Here is an 18,728-nt window from a genome sequence, read left to right on the forward strand (position 1 = left end):
ACAATCAAGAGCCAATGATATTAAATGAAGAAACTGCACTGAAGACACTGGTAAAAATAGGACTTCAGGAATTGATGGAATATCTATTATGATGTTTCAAAAAACAGATACTGTGCTAAAAGTACATAATAATCTCTGCCAAGAAATTTGAAAGACTTGTGGAAGAGATTCTTACTTGTACCCATTCCAAAATAGGCAATCCAACAGAATGAAGAAATTATAAAACAAGATTATTATCATCACACATGCAAAAAATTCTGCTGAAGGTAATTAAAAAAGGGTCACAGGAATATATCAATAGGCAACTAAAAGAAAATTAAAGCTATATTTTAATTTCTTTGTAGCTGATATGCTTTTTTTCTGATGTCAAATGGGTCTGAGCTAAGAGCAAAGAAGGTCAGAAAGATGTTATCTTGTTTTTTCATTGCCTATGAAAAGGCAATTTACTGTGTGGATTCTAGAAAATTAAAGATAACATTAAAAAGGACAGAATTTCTAAAACCTTTCATTGGACTGATGCAGAACCTGTACATACACAAAAAGACATCTGTATGAACAGATCAAGATACATGGTTTTAAATTAGAGAAGGTACATTTTAGAGTATATTTTCACTCTCCTTGTTCCATAATAACCCAAGAAACTGGACTATATGAAGAGAAATATGGTTTTTGGGATTGAAAGATGACTCACTAACAATTTTAAGTATGCAGGTCACAAAATCTTGCTTGGTTTTTTGTTGTTTTTTTACATGAGATTGTGATTTTATTTTCAAAATTAACCCCATTGTACATAACAGTATGCTTTCTTATGTCCAAATTTACCTGAGTATGTTTTATTAATGAATTTTAAAGCAACATATATCTTTTTACAGTATATTCTTCCTGTTTATTTTTTTCCTGCATTCATTCGTTGCACAATTTCCTCCCTGCCCACCTTCCCCTCCCAGTTCGTTTTTCACTTTGAAGAAAAAAAAAATTCTTTCATTGTTATACAATTCCCCACCCCAAAGTCCACAGTCTACTTTAATATGAATGTTTTTTTCTGTAATCTTGTCATGGCAATAACACCTAATCATTTATTCCTTTTAAACAGTTTCTCTCCCTCATCTGTTTCAGTGCAGTATACATTTCTGTTAAAGGCAAAAGGACAAAATCACTGAAAACGTCAAAGAATATAGGCTTACATCTAAACATAATAAAAATACAAATCCTTACAACTTAACCAAAATATAGGATCCATCAGAAAACAATTATGCTTTCAAGAATTTAACTTTACTTGGCTCCACAACCAACACCCACATAAGCAATAGTCAACAAATCAAATGGCATGTTACATAGGCCAAATAGTCTTCAAAAAGCCTCTTTAAAAGGCTAAAAAGTAAGGATACTACTTTGAAGACTAAGGTCCATCTGATCCAAGCCATGATATTTTCAATCACCTCATCTGCGTGCAAAAGTTTGACCATTTATCAGTAAAACTGAAGAATTGATGCCTTTGAATTAGAGAGTTTGTAAAGAATATTGAACACACCATGGACTGCCAAAAGAATGAATATATCTTTCTTGGAAGAAGCATAACAAGAATATTCCTTTAAAGTGAGGATGGCAAAACTTTGTCTCATGTACTTTGGACAAGTTATTAGGACGGATCAGTCACTAGGGTAAAACATCTATATTGGCAAAGTAGAGGGTTAGAGGAAAAAGGAAAATCATAATATGGTAGATTGACACAATGCCTGTGACAACAGGCTTAAAACAGAGCAATGGCTGAGAGGATGGTGTGGGACCAGGCAGTACTTCATTCAATTGTACAGAGGGTTTTTATGAGTCAGAACTACTTTATGTCATCATCCATCACCAACAAATATATTTCTACATGTAACCATCTGTATCTACATTAAGCCAAATATGAATTCATTGTGATGTTTCCAATTCTAATCTATTGACATATGGATAATTCTAACTATTTCTCCTTATTTAGCTATAATTTCCAACTCCATCAGTGAGAATCTTGGCTCCCCGCAACATCTATTCATTTACTTAATTGCTCCATTACAGTGTAAATGTACAATGAATTCAGAATTATTAATTCATATCCGAAAGGGGAGGAAACCTCTCCAACTACAGAATGTGAGATATACACATTCTTTTATCTTCAGTTATTTTTAAATATTTCATTCATCTCCAGAGTTATTTAGGACAGCACCTCCTAAACCTACTCTTTTGAGTGTTGTGGCTGTTGTTGTTCTTAAGTACTGAGTACTGTCAAGTCAAGTATGACTCATAGTGACCCAATGAACAACAGATCTGATCCTTGTCCTATCCTGGGACATCCACATCATCTCTAACACACGTAAACCCATTGCTGAAACCACATTGAGATTTTTTCCTCTCTTTTGTTGACCCTCCATCTTTCCAAGAATGATGTCCCTTTCCCAGGAACAGACTCCTAGCAACATGCTCAAAGTATGAGAGACAAAGCTTCACCATCTTTGCCTTCAAGGAGTACACTGGCTGCACAGTTTCCAAGACATATTTGCTTTTCCTTTGATATTTCATGGGATATTCAATATTCTACTGCAACACCACTCAAAGGCATCAATTCTTCTTCTGTCATCTTTATTCATTTTTTAGCGATCAGATGTATGTTGTTGTTATGTGCCGTCGAGTCGCTTGCGATTCATAGCGACCCTATGTACAATAGCCCTAAACTCTGCTCTGTCCTGTGCCAATCACACCATCTCCGACACACCCATCCCCATTACCCCAGTTATTGAATCAATCCACCTCATAGAGGGCATTCCCCTTCTGCTCTGTCCCTCCACCCTACCAAGCATGCTCTCCCTCTCCAAGGACCAGTCCCTCCTTACAACATGTCCAAAGTATGTTAGATGGAGCCTCAGAATCCTTGCCTCCAAGGAGCTGCCACCGATTTAAACCTTTCCAGGATAAATCTGTTTGTTTTCCTAGCAGTCCATGGTACCCTCAATACTCTTCTCCAGCACCACAGATCAAAGACATCAATTCTCCTATCCTCCTTAGTCATTGTCCAACTCTCTGATGCATAACAAGTGATAGCAAAGACCATGGCCTGTATCAGATGCACCTTAGTCTCCAAAGAGACACTATTGCTCTTCAGTACTTTGGAAAGGTCCCTAACAGCAGACTTTCCCATGGCAATATGTCTTCTAATTTCCTGGCTACTGGTACTTAAAGTGTTGACTGTGGAGCCAAGCAAACTGAAGCTGTGAACAATCTCAATCTCTTCACTATCCATTCTGATGCTGCCAACTGATCCAGTGGTGAGAATCTTTGTCTTCTTGACATTGAGCCTCAATCTATATTGGAGGCTGCAGTCCTTGACCCTCTGTAGCAAGCACTTCAGGTCCTCCTCTGTTGCAGCAAACAGGGTTGTATCATCTGCATAACACATATTGTTGATGGATCTTCCACCAATCTTGACCCCACATTTCTCCTCATAGAGCCCAGCCTCCTGGATAATCTGTTCTGCATGCAGGTTGAAAAGGTATGGGGACAGGACACATTCCTGGCGTATGCCCTTCCCAATTTTGAACCATGCAGTATTTCCTTGCTCTGTTCTGACTACTGCTTCTTGGTCCCAGTAGAGGTTTTTCATTAGCAGGATCAAGTGTTCTGGTATTCCCATTCTTCTCAGAGTCAGCCACAGTTTGTTATGATCCACAGAGTCAAACGCCTTTGCATAGTCAATGAAACACAGATAGACATTCCTCTGGTACTCCCTGCTTTCAGCTAAGATCCATCTAACATTAGCTACAATATTCCTAGTACCACGAACCCTTCTAAACCCAGCCTGGACTTCTGGCAGTTCTCTGCTGATGTGTTGTTCCAGTCGTTTTTGGATAATCTTCAGTAGCATCTTGCTTGCATGTGCAATCAGTGATACTGTTCTATAGTTTCCACACTCTGTTGGGTCGCCCTTCTTTGGGATGGGAACAAATATAGATTTTTCCCAGTCAGATGTATAGCAAGTAATTAAACACCATGGCCTGAATCAAGTGCACCTTAGTCTTAAAACTGACATTGCTGCTCTCAAGTATTTTGAAGAGATATCTTACAACACTTGCCAAATGTAATATGTCTCCTGATCTCCTGATTGCTGGTACCATGGGTGTTGACTTTTGATACAAGCAAGACAAAACTTGTGTCAACTTCAAACCTTTTTTCCATCTATCAACACATAGTCTATTAACCCAGTAGTGAGAACCTTAGTTTTGTTGATGTTGAAATGTAATCCATATTGAAAGTTGTAGTAGTCCTTTATATTCTACAGCAAGCCTTTCAAGTCCTCCAAAGTGATGTCATTTTATATGTCTACTTCAGTAGATTACTTTGCTACATTCTACATTCCATTGTCTCTGAAATATTTTAATTTGTATACCTTCAGGTTTGCTCTTTTGTGTGGGTTTAAATAAACAGTATCATTTTCATATTATCAAGAATAATATCATAGAGAATCTTAATGAATTGTTTGACTGTCCCCCCAAAACTACTCTATGCTTCACTTACTCAACCTTCCCCATTCGACTTCAAGGTTTTTATCTGAGTATTGACTCTATTTTTTTGGCCTGTCTAGAATGTCATCCAAATGGAATCATACAGCCTTTTTCTCCTTAACTGCTTTCACTTAACAATATGCATTTGAGATTCAGCACTGTCTTTGTGCTGCTTCACCACTCATTAATTTTATATTACTAGAGAGCTCTAGTGGTAAAAAGTTGGGTTACCATCTCAGAGGCTTGCGGTTCGAATGTGCCAGGTGCTCTTCAAGAGAAGGATGAAGGATGGGCCATGTCATCCCATGCAATTTATTACCTCTGAAAATCCACTGGAGGGTCAGTTATAAATTGGTTCCGCCTCAACAGCACACCAACAACAACAATAACAAAGGTATCAGTACCATAATTGATTTATCTATTCCTGTACTGAAGTACATATTAGTTCTTACGAGTTTTACAATTATGGGTAAAGTTGTTATCAATATGTGTGCAAAAGAGGAACAGTGTTACACTTGTTGTCACAACAACATTTCAAGATCTATACTGAAGAATAATGTTGTGATAGGATACTCTATAGATAAAAGAAAACTCTGCTAATGCAACTTCTATTGAAATAAATACATCAACCACTAAAATCAAAGATATTGGGGGCTTTGACAAATATTTATAGTCTGAAATTGATAAAACATGTTACCAAGATGAATTATTAATAATAACTGAATAGAATGCAAAAGTTGGAAACAAAGAAACAAAATTAGGTAGTAAATATGGGCTTGGTGACAGAAAAGAGATGGAGATTGCATCATAGAATTCTGTTCTATAAAGGATTTATTAATAAAAAATACTTTTAAAAAAAATCACAAAAAGGAACTATACACACACACACACATACCTACCTACCTCACTTGGTGGACTGCACAATAATCAGACTAACTACAAATGTGCAAAGAGTTGATAGAGAAGCTCCTCATTATCATTCACTTCCTAAATAGCATGCCTCCAGAAACTCTTGGAACTGTGATAAATGTCAATAGCTGTAGAGGGGCTTTAAGCCTTTTGTTCATAAGGTCGCTATGAGTAGTGCTCGACTCAAAGGCAATCAACAGCAACAACAAACCAGGCTCAAGGCTGAGTGTGTAATAGAACTTGGATTGCTCATTTGTCCGTTGAAATTGAAGGTGAAGAAAATTATATCAAGTCCATAAGAACCAAAATTGAGTTTATCACACCTGATTTTTAAACTATTTTAAGAATAGAATAAAAGCACTGAGTACTAATGACTAATTGTGGATGACGTCAAAGATATCATGCATGAAGAAAGCAACAGTTCACTACAAAGAAGAGACAAAATAGATGTCAAAATATTGTATAAAGTACAATGTACATGAACAAAACAAAATGTAAATGAAAGATTGTATAAAATACAATGTACCTACAAGGAGGGGGGAAAAAGACTGACATTTTCACTAAAACACAGAGAAGTCAAAGCAAAGAGAAGAAACGCTGAAGTGAGAGAGATGAGCAGACAATTTTAAAAGGCAGCTCAAGAAGACAAAGCAACGTATAATAACAAAATATGCAAAGAGGTGGAGTTAGAAAATCAAAAGAGAAGTCAGCTTGCATTCTCAAGCCGAAGGAGCAGAAGAACATAATCAGCCCCAGGCAGCAAAACTGAGAGATTCTGTGGGAAAAATCTTAAGTTATGCAGGAATCAAGACATAAAAAACTGCAATCAGTATACCAAAAATACAGGATACTGATACCAGAAAATGTCAAGAAGTGTATAATCAAGAACTAATGGTAATGAAAGAAGAGGCTTAAGCTATAATGAAGGTATTGGAAAAAACAAGGTCCCCGGAATTGATTAAAACCAATTGACATGTTTCAACAAAAGTTGGACAATGAATAAAGATTACAGAAGAACTGATGCCTTTGAATCTTGATGTTGGAGAAGAGTACTGAATGCAACCCAGAACACATTCAATAGCCTGTGTCAACAAAATTGGAGGATAGCTACCTGGCCAGGTGACAGAAAGAGGTCGATACTTGTTTCCATTTCAAAACCAGGTGATGTAACAGAATGTAGAAATATTGAACAATATCATTAGTATCACATGCAAGTAAGATACTGTCAAATATTATTAAAAAATTACTGGAGTATTACATTCACAGGGAGCTGCCAGAGTTCAAGCTGGATTCAAAAGAGACCTTGGAACAAGGTTCTTACTTGTGTTTTATTGACTATGCAGAGGCATTTGACTGTGGATAATAACAAATCATGGATAACATGGAGAATAGAAATCTCAGAACACTTAATTGTGATCATATGAAAATTTAACATAGACCAAATATACTTATCCAACAAGGAAGCACTACATTGCCTAAAATCAGAAAAGGTGTGTATCAGGTTCTATCCATTTTCCATTCCCATTAAACCTAAATGTTAAGCTAACAATTTGAGGAACTGTATCACATGCAGAATAATGTATCATCAAGGTGGGAGGAAGATTAATTAACAAACTGCATTATGCAAATGAAAAAAAATCTTGTCTACTGAAAAGAAAAGAGGATTTGAAGCAGTTGTTGCAGAAGATCAAACACTATAGCCTTCAATATAGATTACATCTTAACATCAAGAAAACTCTCACAACTGGGCCAAGAGGCAACACTGTGACAGAGGAAGAAAAGATTGAAGTTTTATGTTTTGCTTGGATCCACAATGAATACCCATGACAATGTTGTTGTTGTTGTTTTTGTTAGATGCCATCAAGTCGAGTATAACCCATTGCGGCCCTATGAACAAAAGGTCTGAATCTTGTCTTGTCTTGTGCCATCCTCACACTTTCTGATACATTAGAGGCAGTCACCACATAAATCCACCTGGTTGAGAATCTTACTCTCCTCTGCTGACCCTCTGGCTTTCCGAGAATCATGTCTGTCTCTAAGGAATAGCACCTCCTAGCAACATGCCCAAAGTATGTGAGGCAAAGTTTTATTATCTTTGCCTTCAAAGAACACTCCAACTGCACCTTCTCTAAGACATATTTGTTTGTTCTTCTGGCAATCCATGGTATGCTCAGTACTCTAACACCACAACTCAAAGGCATCAATTCTTCTATTATCCTTTTTCATTGGCAAGCTCTCAGATGCATAGCAAGTGATTGGAAAGATCATGGCCTGAATCAGACACACTTTTGTCCTCAAACTGATATTATTCCTCAATAATTTGGAGAGGTCCCTAACTGCAGACTTTCCCAGTGCAATATGTTTCCTGATTTTCTGATCACTGGTAGCTAAAGTGTTAATTGTGGAGCCAAGTAAGATGAAGTTGTTGACAGTTTCAATCTTTTCGCCATCTATCATGATGTTGCCTATTGTTCTAGAGGTAAAAACCTTTATTTTCTTAACACTGAGATGCAATCCATATTGAAAGCTGTATTCTTTGATCTTCTGAAACAAGTGCTTGAAAACCTAGACAATTTCAGCAAGCAAGGTTGTGTCATCTGCATAACACAGGTAAATGATGTCTCCCTCCAATCCTGATCCCCCTTCATAGAGGCCAGCTTCTTGAACAATTTTGTCAGTACAGATTGAATAGGAGAGATAATACAACCCTGACACTCTCCCTTCTTAACTTTAAACCATGCAGTATTCACTTGCTCTGTTTGCACAACAGCCTCTTTGGTCTAGGTATAGTTTTCCCATGAGCACAATTAAGTGCTCTAAGATTCCTATTCTTTTCAATGTTAGCCATAACTTGCTATGATCCACACAGTCAAATGCCTTTGCATAGTCAATAAAGCATAAATCGTTATTCTTCTGGTATTCTTTACTTTCAGCCTGACTTCATTTCCCTGGTGCCACGGCCTCTTTTAAATCCTGCTTAAACTTGAGGCAATTCTTTTTCTATGTAAAACTATATCACTGAACTCATGGTAGTAGCAGTCAGCTAATCAAAAGATACATAAAATTGGGGAAATATTCTCTCAAAGACTTAACCAAAGTGCTAAAGAGCTTTATTGTCAGTTTAAAGACTAAGATGTACATAATTCAAGCAATAATACTTTCAATTGCTTTCTATGTGTACAAAAATTGGGCAATGAATAAAGACAACAAAGTAATAAATTCATTTGAATCATGATATTGGAGAAGAGTGCTGAATATCCCATGGACTGCCAAAAAAAACAGACAAGTCATTTTCGGAGGGAGTGCTACCTGGGAGTTTCTTAGAGGCAATGATGGTGAAACTTTGTCTCACATATTTTGGGCCTGTTGTCAGGAAGGGCCAATTCTTGTAAAGGTCCAGGGTCAGAGAAAAATGAGAAGACTCTCTACAAAGTGGATTAACCCAAAGACCGTAACAATGGGCTGGAACATATCATAAATCATAGGGATGGCATAGCATAGAACAAGGATCAGATCCACTGTTCACAGTGTAGGTATGAGTTGTAATCAACTCAAAGGCAGCTAAAACCAGCAAAAACAATAGGCATATGATATTTTATCTTTCTAATAACATTTGATAAGTAGTTTTTTAAATATTTAATTGTTAAGTATATATTCTGAGGTTAAATTTTTAATCAAATTGGAGTTTTGCTATTATTTAATTCTCTAAGTAATTTGATTATAAACTATTTATGTGTCTGTTTTGCTAATATTTTCTGTCAGTCAATGATTTATATTTTCATTCTTTTAGTAATTTCTTTTGTGTGGCAAAAATTTCAAGTTTTGCTAAAGTCAAGCTTACAATTTTTCTTATATGGAACAAGCTTTTGTTACCTAGAAAAAGTACCAAATCTATCACCAAAGTTAAATAAATTTCTTGAAAGTCTGGAATTTTTAATTTAAATCTATGACTTGTTTTGGTAAATTTTTGTGAAAATTGTTAGGTAGGTATCTAGTATCTTTTTTTTTTTTGCAATAAATATCCCAATTGGCCCAGCACTATGTTTTTTGAAAGGCTATTCCTTCTCAGTACTATTTGTACCTTTACTTTCAAAAACAGTTGACTATATTCTGTGATCCATTTCTGGGCTCTCCATTCCATTGATCCGTATGAATCACACTAATTATTAATCATTATCTAATTACTAATTATTATCTTAATTACTATAGCTTTATACCATCTTAAACTCTGAAAATGTGTGTTCAACTTTTTTCTTCTTAGCAGCGCTGGCTATTCTTTTGCTTTCATTATAAAGTTTAGAATCAGTGTATCAATATTTAAAGAGTACCTTTATAAGACCATGATTTGGATTCTAACTAATCTATAGGTCAAGTTGTACATCTGACATTTCTACATTATGAAGTTGTTGAAAATCTATGAACTCATAGTATTTCTTCAGTTACAACTCTGGCTTATTTCATTAGTACTATATCACTTCCTCTATACAAATCCTGTACATAGTTGTTAAATTTATACCTGAGTTTATTTTAAATATTTTTATATCATAAATATCTTAATAATGAACAAACACAAATTTATTCTCTCAAAGTTTCCTTCATCAGTTACGGAGGAAAATCCTTGTTTCCTTCCGTGTATATAAACCCAGCATTCCTTGTCGATCCTGGCTTTTCCTGATATCAAAATGCTTCCTAGTGGAGGGGCTTGGGTCCAAAAGGAAATATTACCCTTCTGGAAATTATTTCTTGGTGGTACTGAGGTCCTCCCTCTTGAGTATATTTTCTCTTCTTTTTATCACTTTTGAGATCCATTCCTTATTTGCTACAGGTTACACCGTAGGAAAACTTCCATTACATTGGATCAGAGTTGGGATGGGATTAAAGGATATTACATTTATCCTTAATCCTTTTAGACAATTTGGTTTATTATATCATGAGAGATCATTGCTTCACTTTCACATCATATCATCAAATACTTGTATTTCAGGGGGTACAATTCACGAAAGCTCTATTATAAATTATATTGTTTACTATTTTCATTTTAAATTCTCATTCATTGCAATTTTACAGAGACCTGTTGTTGTTACATCCCAATGAGTAGAAACCAACTCAAAGCTAACCCTCCAGCAAGTATACAGAGGTTGTAAATTATAAGGAAGGAGAGAGCTCATCTTTCTTCCTCATAGCTTAATTAAAAATTGTATATAGTTTGGTTAGAGTTATAGAGACTATAGCCCCAATGCCTGTTTTGGTCTATTTGTTTGTTTTGTAAGGTTTTAGGGAAAAGTAATGTTTGTCAAATGCAAATAGGCAAACATTTTTTTTTTTTTTAGACTGAGAGATTATTAAAAATACTTCCTAAAAACTGCATTCAAGAATATTTGGGTATATGACATCAGTTTCTAATCTAAATTTAATTGAAGAGAATGAAATTATAATAAATTGGGTTTTAAAGGGGTAAAAGCACATGTCATTTTCTATTAGTTTTAATAGCGGTCTTCCTAGATACTGCAGTCAAGCATATTAAAATCAGGATGTTTGAATTTTGCCAGCCCATCTCTTGTGAGTAAATTATTCTTTCTATAATCCAGAACCATCTACCCATGAGAAATTTATATCTATAACAATTAAGAAAGGAAAACATAATAAATAACTTGAAAATGTTAGCTAAGCAAACTCTAATCAACTCGATCAATTACCATCTAAGAGAATTTAATCCAAATTATTCTGTAAGTTGTTACATTTTTTTACTAAAGTTTATCACGGTAAAAAAAATTGTTGAAACTTCCCTTATATTGGTTCTAAATTAATAACCCTCTACAAAATTCCATGCTCCTATCTTAGTTCCCTTTAATATTTACAGTGTCATCTTCTTGTTGTTTGTCAGTGCTAACTAATAGTGACCCAATGGAGACCCTACAAGGACAACTGACCCACAGGTTCCCTAGGCTGTAAATCTTTACAGAAAATGATCACCACAACTGTCTCCAGTGGAGAGGCAGCTGGTGAGTGCGAACCACTGACCTTTCAGCTAGCAGCCATGCACTTACATGCTGAACTGCCAGGACTCCCTATAATAAATTTAAACTAACTAACTACTATTCTACCTTTAAGAAGCTCTTGTGGTGTGATGCATAACGTGTTAGGCTGTTAATCATATTGTCAGTGGTTTGCATCCACAGAAGAAAGATGGGTAGTCTCCTCCCATAAAGATTTACACCCTTGCAAACACAATGGAAGGTCACTAGAAGCTGGAATTGACTCAAAGACAGTGATATTCCACCTATGAATATTCTATTTTCAAATAATGAAGATGAATAAAATGAATCTGTATGATTGCGACTCTATATATGAAACAAATAAAAGGCTAAAATGTAAAATGTTATTTTGCAATTCAACCAATGGATTTAGCTAAAAAATGTGATGACAATGATGGTAAAGATGATGAGGATGATGATAATGTCTTATTATGTATTATTATTATTAACTTAAGAATAGTATGATAATTAAAAATAGTCATTGAATTAAAAACTACCTTTCGTGGAATCATCCTCTATGGGCTGTTTGAATAGTGTAATATCCTTGAAAGTACACAGGAACAAGACCACTTTTTCATGTTCATTCCTTATTGGTGCAATTTGCATATAAAACCAAACAGGAGTTCCTGTAACAGAGAGAAAGAAGAACAATAGAATGTGATGTTGTTGCTGTCAAGTGACAGTTGGTAGGCCAGATAATTACTACCAGCACAGTGGTATTCTAATTGCTGCAAAGAATGTTTCAAAATTTTTAATTTTGTCTCAAATATTAGTTATTAAAAAACAAATAAAGTTTCCAACCCAAAATATCAACCTTTTTGTGTAACGTAAAGGGTATCATTGCAGTATTCTACTCAGAATTTTATAAAGTATCAGAGAACACTGGTGGCCAAGGTGAAAACAAGTTGTACTGCTAACTCAAAAGCCATGCACAATAATTGGAATCTAAGAGTGGTTCTGTGAGAGATCTCTGGGTAGTCTCTCATTATGATTTACAGCATTGGAAAGCAGATTGTTGTTGAACTGTACCATCAAGTGGGTTTTCAGAGGCAGTTAATTACACAAAAGAAGACTGTCTATTTTTCTCCTGCAAAGCAGCTGGTGGATTCGAACCATTCAACTTTGGGTGGCAGTACGACTCCTTTCCACTATGCCAGCAGAGCTCTCTTGGAAGCCAGATAAAGGGTCACTATGAATAGGAATTGGCTCAACAGCAGTGTGCTTGAATTTTAAGTTTATTATAGTATGGTATCTGGCAAGCAAGAACTCATTAATAATTACTAACTTGAAAGATGATTGCTTTATCATTATTATTGCTATTATTATTATTAATAGAAATTATCTTGATTTTTTAATAATACTATTCTTATCCAAAATTATCAGAGTCTGGTTTTTCTAGGGTTCTTTGTGATTTTACTCTTTATCACGTGATTTCTTTTGAGTCCCTATAATCTTTGATTTCTTCTTAACTTCCAGGCTATACAAAATTTTTTTAAAAATTTTATTATTTTTGTGTGCGTGTACCGTCAAATCAGATCTGACTGGTACAGGAGGAGATTGTCCCTCCTTCCCCGGCAGAGCAACTGGTGGATTTGAACCATTCGCCTCTGGGATTGTAGTTGCAGCTCCTTGCCACTAGGCCACCAGAGCTCCCCACAAAATTTAATTTAGAAAATTTGAGAGTAGGCATTGGTGAAAAAATACTGTCTTAGTAAGTAAACAGTAGTGTGTTCTCAGCATTTCTCAGACCAGGTAAAGAAATCATCAAGACAATGGTGAGGTTTGCCTAATAGATAAACAAATTTGGTCAACTATTAGGTGCTATGCATCAGAGTTGGACAATGAATAGGGATGATATAAAGAGAATTGATGTCTTTGAGCTGTAGTGCTGGAGAAGAGTGTTGAATATATCATGGAATGCTAGGAGAACAAACAGGTTTGTCCTGGAGAGGGTGAAGCCAGAATGTTCCTTGGAGGCAAGGATTCTGAAGCTTCGTCTGACATACTTTGGACATGTTGCAAGGAGGGACTGGTCCTTGGAGAGGGACATCATGTTTGGGAGAGTGGAGGGATGGCGCAGGAAAGGAAGACCCTCGATGAGATGGATCGGTTCTGTGGGTGGAGTGGTGGGAATGAGTGTGTTTGAGATGGTGAGGTTGGCACAGGATAAAATGGCATTTAGGGCTCTTGTACATAGAGTCACTATGAGTCACAAATGACTTGATGGCCCATAACAACAACATATGGTCGAAATTATAGACATAGCTGGAAAGAAGTACTTGCCGAAAAACATTTTCTTTTCTCTCAAGTATATGAAGAGTAGCAAGGATGTTGTTATTTGCTATTGAATCAGAACCCATAAATTACCCTCCAGTGAGTTTTCAGAGGCAGTAAATCACACAGACGGAAACTATCTATCCTTCTCCCAGGGGACATTGGTGGATTTGAACCACACGCCCTTGGAATTGTAACATAGCTTCTAACTACTAGGCCACCATGCTCAAAGATGTTATATGCATATATTATTATGAGAATTCAAATAAGATTAAATTATTGATGATTTCAGCCTTTTTCCCATTTATCATGATGTTGCCTCATGGTCCAGCGGTGAGGATTTTTGTCTTCTTGATATTGAAACGCAACCCATATTGAAAGCTGTAGTCTTTGCTCCTCTGCAGTGTTTCAAATCCTTACGTTCAGCAAGCAAGGCTATTTTGTCTGCAAAGCACAGGTTGTTAAGTTCTTCCCTCAATCTTGATGCTACATTCCTCCTCATAGAGCTTCATGAACGATTTGCTCAGCATACAGACTGAAGAGATATGAAGAAAGGATTTAACACTTTTCCTGATTTTTAAACTATGCAGTCTTCCTTTGTTCTATTCCAATAACAGCTTCTTCATCTAGATATAGGTTTCTCATAAGCACAATTAAGTGTTTTGAGATTCCTACACTTCTCAATGTTAGCCATAGATTGTTATGATCTACACAGTCAAATGCCTTTACATAATCAATAAAATACAAATAGACATTCTTCTGGTATTATCTGCTTTCAGCCTGGATCCATCTGACATCAGTAATGATATCCTTGATGCCACGGCCTCTTCTAAAGCCAGCTTGAACTTCTGACGATTCTCTGTCAGTCATATAGGGATGATCTCCAACAATATTTTGCTTGCATATGATATTAATTCTATTGTTCAATAATTTTCACATTCTGTGGCATCACCTTTCTTGGCTTTGGGTACAAATATGGACCACTGCCAGTCAGTTGGCCAGAGAGCTATCCTCCAAATTTCCTTGTGCAGGATAGTGAGCATGTCCAGGGCGCCATCTGTTAGTTAAAAAGTGTGAACTGGTATTCCAACAACTCCTGGGGCCTCATATTGTTTTCCTAATGTCTTCCTTCATTACCATTGGATTTTGCTTATACAGTACTTCCTAAAATATCTGTCTCAATCAGTTATTAGTGGTACAGTGAATCTGTGTATTGCTTCCATCTTTTTTTGATGCTTTCAGAATCATTCAAGATTTTGCCCATAGCATCTGTCAGTATTGTAACTTGAGGCTTGAATTTGCTTTTCAAGCCTTTCAACTTTAAAAATTCCAAGAGAGTTCTTCCCTTTCTATTCTCCAATTTCAACTCTTTGTACATTCCATTCTAATGGTTTGTTTTGTCTTTTCAAACTGTTTTTGAAATCTCTTGTTCATATTCTTTATTTTGATATTTATCTCACTTACTTTTGTTTCTGGACACTCTAGTGCAATTTTCAACATCTCTTCTGACATCCATTTTAGTCTTTTCTTCTTTCTTTGTTTCTGTAACAACCTTTTGCTCTCCCTGTGGATGATATCTTTAACATCATCCCATAACTCATCTGGTCTTCAATCGTTAGTTTTCATTGTCTCAAACGTATTCTGAGGCTAATTTTTAAATTCAGGTGGTGCAGATTCAAAGTTGTATTTAGGTTCCTGTGGACGAGTTTTCATTTCAATTTGAACTTGCACATGATGATCAGCACCTGGTTGGTTTTGGCTGCTGATATCGACCTTGTCCAACAACTATTTCCACAGATACAGTCAATCTGTAGAACATGAAAATAAGATGTATGGCCCACTAAAGAGGGGACTGGTCAATATTGCCATCCTGCTAGTAGGTTCAGGGGAGAAAAAGGGGACTCTCACTACTATCAAGAAAGTAGGAATAGGGAGTGAATCATATCATTTGGTCCAGTGATTATGATGCAAAACAGAGTGACCCTGAGACAAGGAAGCCTGGGTAGCAGCAACAATCATAGCCCAACAGAGAAGTGACACACAAAAACCTGGTGTAAGACAGAGCTGAACTAGATCTGCCACCATAAAAAGCCAGAGTCAAGCATCTGGCCTAGGTTTACCAGTAGAGGTTGGTGGGGGTGTGTGTGGATTGTTTGCACATAATTGGCAAAACTGAAAGAACTTTACAACACTAACCTGAATGTAAGAAAGAGCCTGAAGCCAGAAAGTTCAGCCTGAGCACATGACTGAGAGGTTTTGTCCTGACTAGTGAATTCTACTCTGAGTGTTTCCATCCTGGGTTATATAACCAACTGTTGTCATTAGGTGTTGTCAAGCTGAGAACAATAGATTCTTTGTTTTATTCTGTGTCATCCTCAGTATCTCTGCCATACTCAAGCCTATCATTGTAGTCAATGCCTCCTTGAAAGTTCTCCTAATAATCTCCATTATTGTGATTACTGTATGCAAGTTCTATGTGGCCACTGTAAAAATCTCTTAAACAAGTAGGATGAGCAATCTCCTCCAGGATGATTTACTGCCTCTGAAAATCCATTAAAGGATCAGCTATGGATTGGTTCCAACTGACAGCAAAGAATAATAGTAGTAGAAAACAGCAATAATAGAAAAGGAAACTAGTAGAGAGTAGTAGGGGGCTCTAGTGGCTTCTTGTTGTTGCTGCTGATTGCTTTAGAGCTGAGCACGATTCATAGCGACCCTATGAACAAAAGGCCTGAAGCCCCTCTACAACTATCAACATTCATCAACGTTCATAGTTTCCAGAGGCATGTTGTTTAGGAAGTGGATGCCACTCCTGCTTCCAAGCCTGTCATTATTGTTGTTATATGCCATTGAGTCACCTGCAATGTATAGCAACCCTATGTAGAGCAGCTCTGAACACTTCCCTGTCCTGAGCCAGTCTCACTAATTCCAACACGCTTATCCCTATTGCCCCAGTTACTCTAACAATCCGTCTCATCTGGTGGCTTAGTGGTAAGATATTGTGCTGCCAATCCAAATGCATGTGTTCTAAATCTACCAGATGCTCAACAGTAGAAAGAAGGGCAATCTGGAAAGCTGCTGAAAGATCGGCAATGAGTTGATTCTGACTTGACAGCAAACAACAACAGAAAGCAGTAGAATCGTGATAGTTATGGGAGGGATGATTGCTGCTACAATTAACAGACGGTGTGGAAGCATGGGCGATATATCAGATCTCATCAGGATCAGCTTTGTGCTGTTGATGTTCTTGATGGGGACTCTTCCTTCCTGTTAGTGGAAGTTAGACACAACTGCCCATCATGCCTACCATGTGGGTTTGGTGTGTGTTTTAATTTTTAAGTTATTTTTATTTTACATTAGTTTGCATACAAAATTGGTATACATCAGACTTCGTTCACATACATCGTGTTTCCCACATTCCTTCATTCCCATTGTCTTTCATACAATCATTCCCATTCATTGGGTTTTATAACATTCATCACCATTTGATCTATGCCCACTATTACCTGGTCTTTGCATGCCCTCACCAGATCTTTCCTAATTCATTCACCTCCTCCTTCCGTGCACCAAAATCTGTTATTTCCACCCTTACTCACCTTCAGGCCCCCAAACTTCTCCATCTCCCCCTTTGGACTTTTATAAATATCTCACTAATTAATGATCCTTGTGTTTTGCTGAGTGAACTAACTCATAAGTATCATAAAGACAAACACTGTATTGTTTTTACACCTTGTTCACACACCTTAGTTTGAGAAATAAATTATTTTTAAAAAGTTAAGAATCAGAAAGAGCTGAATTCTAATCTTGACTTGCTAATGACAATCTTTAATCTTTCTGTGCTCAGTTTTCATATCTATATTATGGAGATAATAATGGTATCATATTCAATAGGGTCACTATAGATATTAGTGTGAATTAGTATAATAATCAGTTTACTGTGAGCATTCTCTATGAACATATTTTTATTATGTTCTTAATAGCACTGTTGCAGAGGGATACTGCTAATCCTATTAGAGGTGCAGGAGCGCAGAGGTAGTCTTGCCACTTAAGGAACTCTAGTAGCACTCTTAGGTCTAGGTCCCCAAACTATCGCTGCTCCCATCGACTTTCACTTTGACAAATGTCCCAAGAATTACCTCTTGTATCTGCTACCCTCATCTTGTTTCCCTGAAATAGCCTGCCTTACACCCTGATACGGATTTCTCTTGGAAGAACATTTGAAATGTTGTCTCAACTATAAGGGTTTCCTTTCCTTAGGTTCACCTATACAATGTATTTAAAAGTAGTCTGTAGTATTTTGCTAACACATGTGGAAAGTTTATGTAAATTCATATAATTTAAAAATAGAAAATATAGCCATTATTTTAAAAAAAAAGGCTTTCTCGTTGATAAGATAGAAGGCTTCAACTGCATTTCCTAAATTGCAGAGAACAAAATAGCATTAACACTTGATGCTTGATTTACAATATTCTCTACCTAAAAGCCTTAAGGCAAACTTAAAGGGAATAAAATGTCCCTAGTCCTTGAGAGTCTCAAGTGTCTTCACAAAACACTGACCTCTTGCTTAAAGCCTGAAGCTGGAATCTGTCACCATGTTCTTCAAACATGTTCTTCCTATAAACTCCAGAGGACATGGAATTTCAAAGAATTCAAGGCTTCAGCGTTAGATTATCAGAAGAAAAAATGACAAATAAGTTTCCTTTTTTCAGAAGCGGATGAAGATGGCGGCAAAGAGATTGTAGGTAATTTTTTTAAAGAATGACAGACTAGAAAAGAAATGTAAGGAAGCTCACTTAAGGTTCTACATTGTAAGACATTCTACTTTCTTCAACCCACAGAGAAATAAAGCTCCTCCAAATATTCTATCTGAAAAATAAATGTAAAGTACTCAAGAGCAACGGTGTCTCTCTGGAGACTAAGGTCTGCCTGATACAGCCACGGTTTTTTCAATCACTTATCAGAGAGTTGGACAATG

General features: G+C 36.5%; 1 protein-coding gene across 2 annotated transcripts in view; it reads right to left on the reverse strand.

Moving 5' to 3' along the window:
• Window positions 1-18,728, reverse strand: part of KCNH5 (potassium voltage-gated channel, subfamily H (eag-related), member 5) — a 591,159-nt gene that overhangs the window by 504,458 nt on the left and 67,973 nt on the right. For both annotated transcript variants that reach the window (XM_006891790.1, XM_006891789.1), the window contains exon 4: window positions 11,977-12,105. In XM_006891790.1, coding sequence (XP_006891852.1) covers window positions 11,977-12,105 — 129 coding nt within the window. The remainder of the gene's footprint in view (window positions 1-11,976; window positions 12,106-18,728) is intronic.

Source organism: Elephantulus edwardii, unplaced genomic scaffold (assembly GCF_000299155.1).
Source record: "Elephantulus edwardii isolate Elephantulus edwardi_28Jun2011 unplaced genomic scaffold, EleEdw1.0 scaffold00104, whole genome shotgun sequence".
In the NCBI taxonomy this organism is placed as follows: domain Eukaryota; kingdom Metazoa; phylum Chordata; class Mammalia; order Macroscelidea; family Macroscelididae; genus Elephantulus; species Elephantulus edwardii.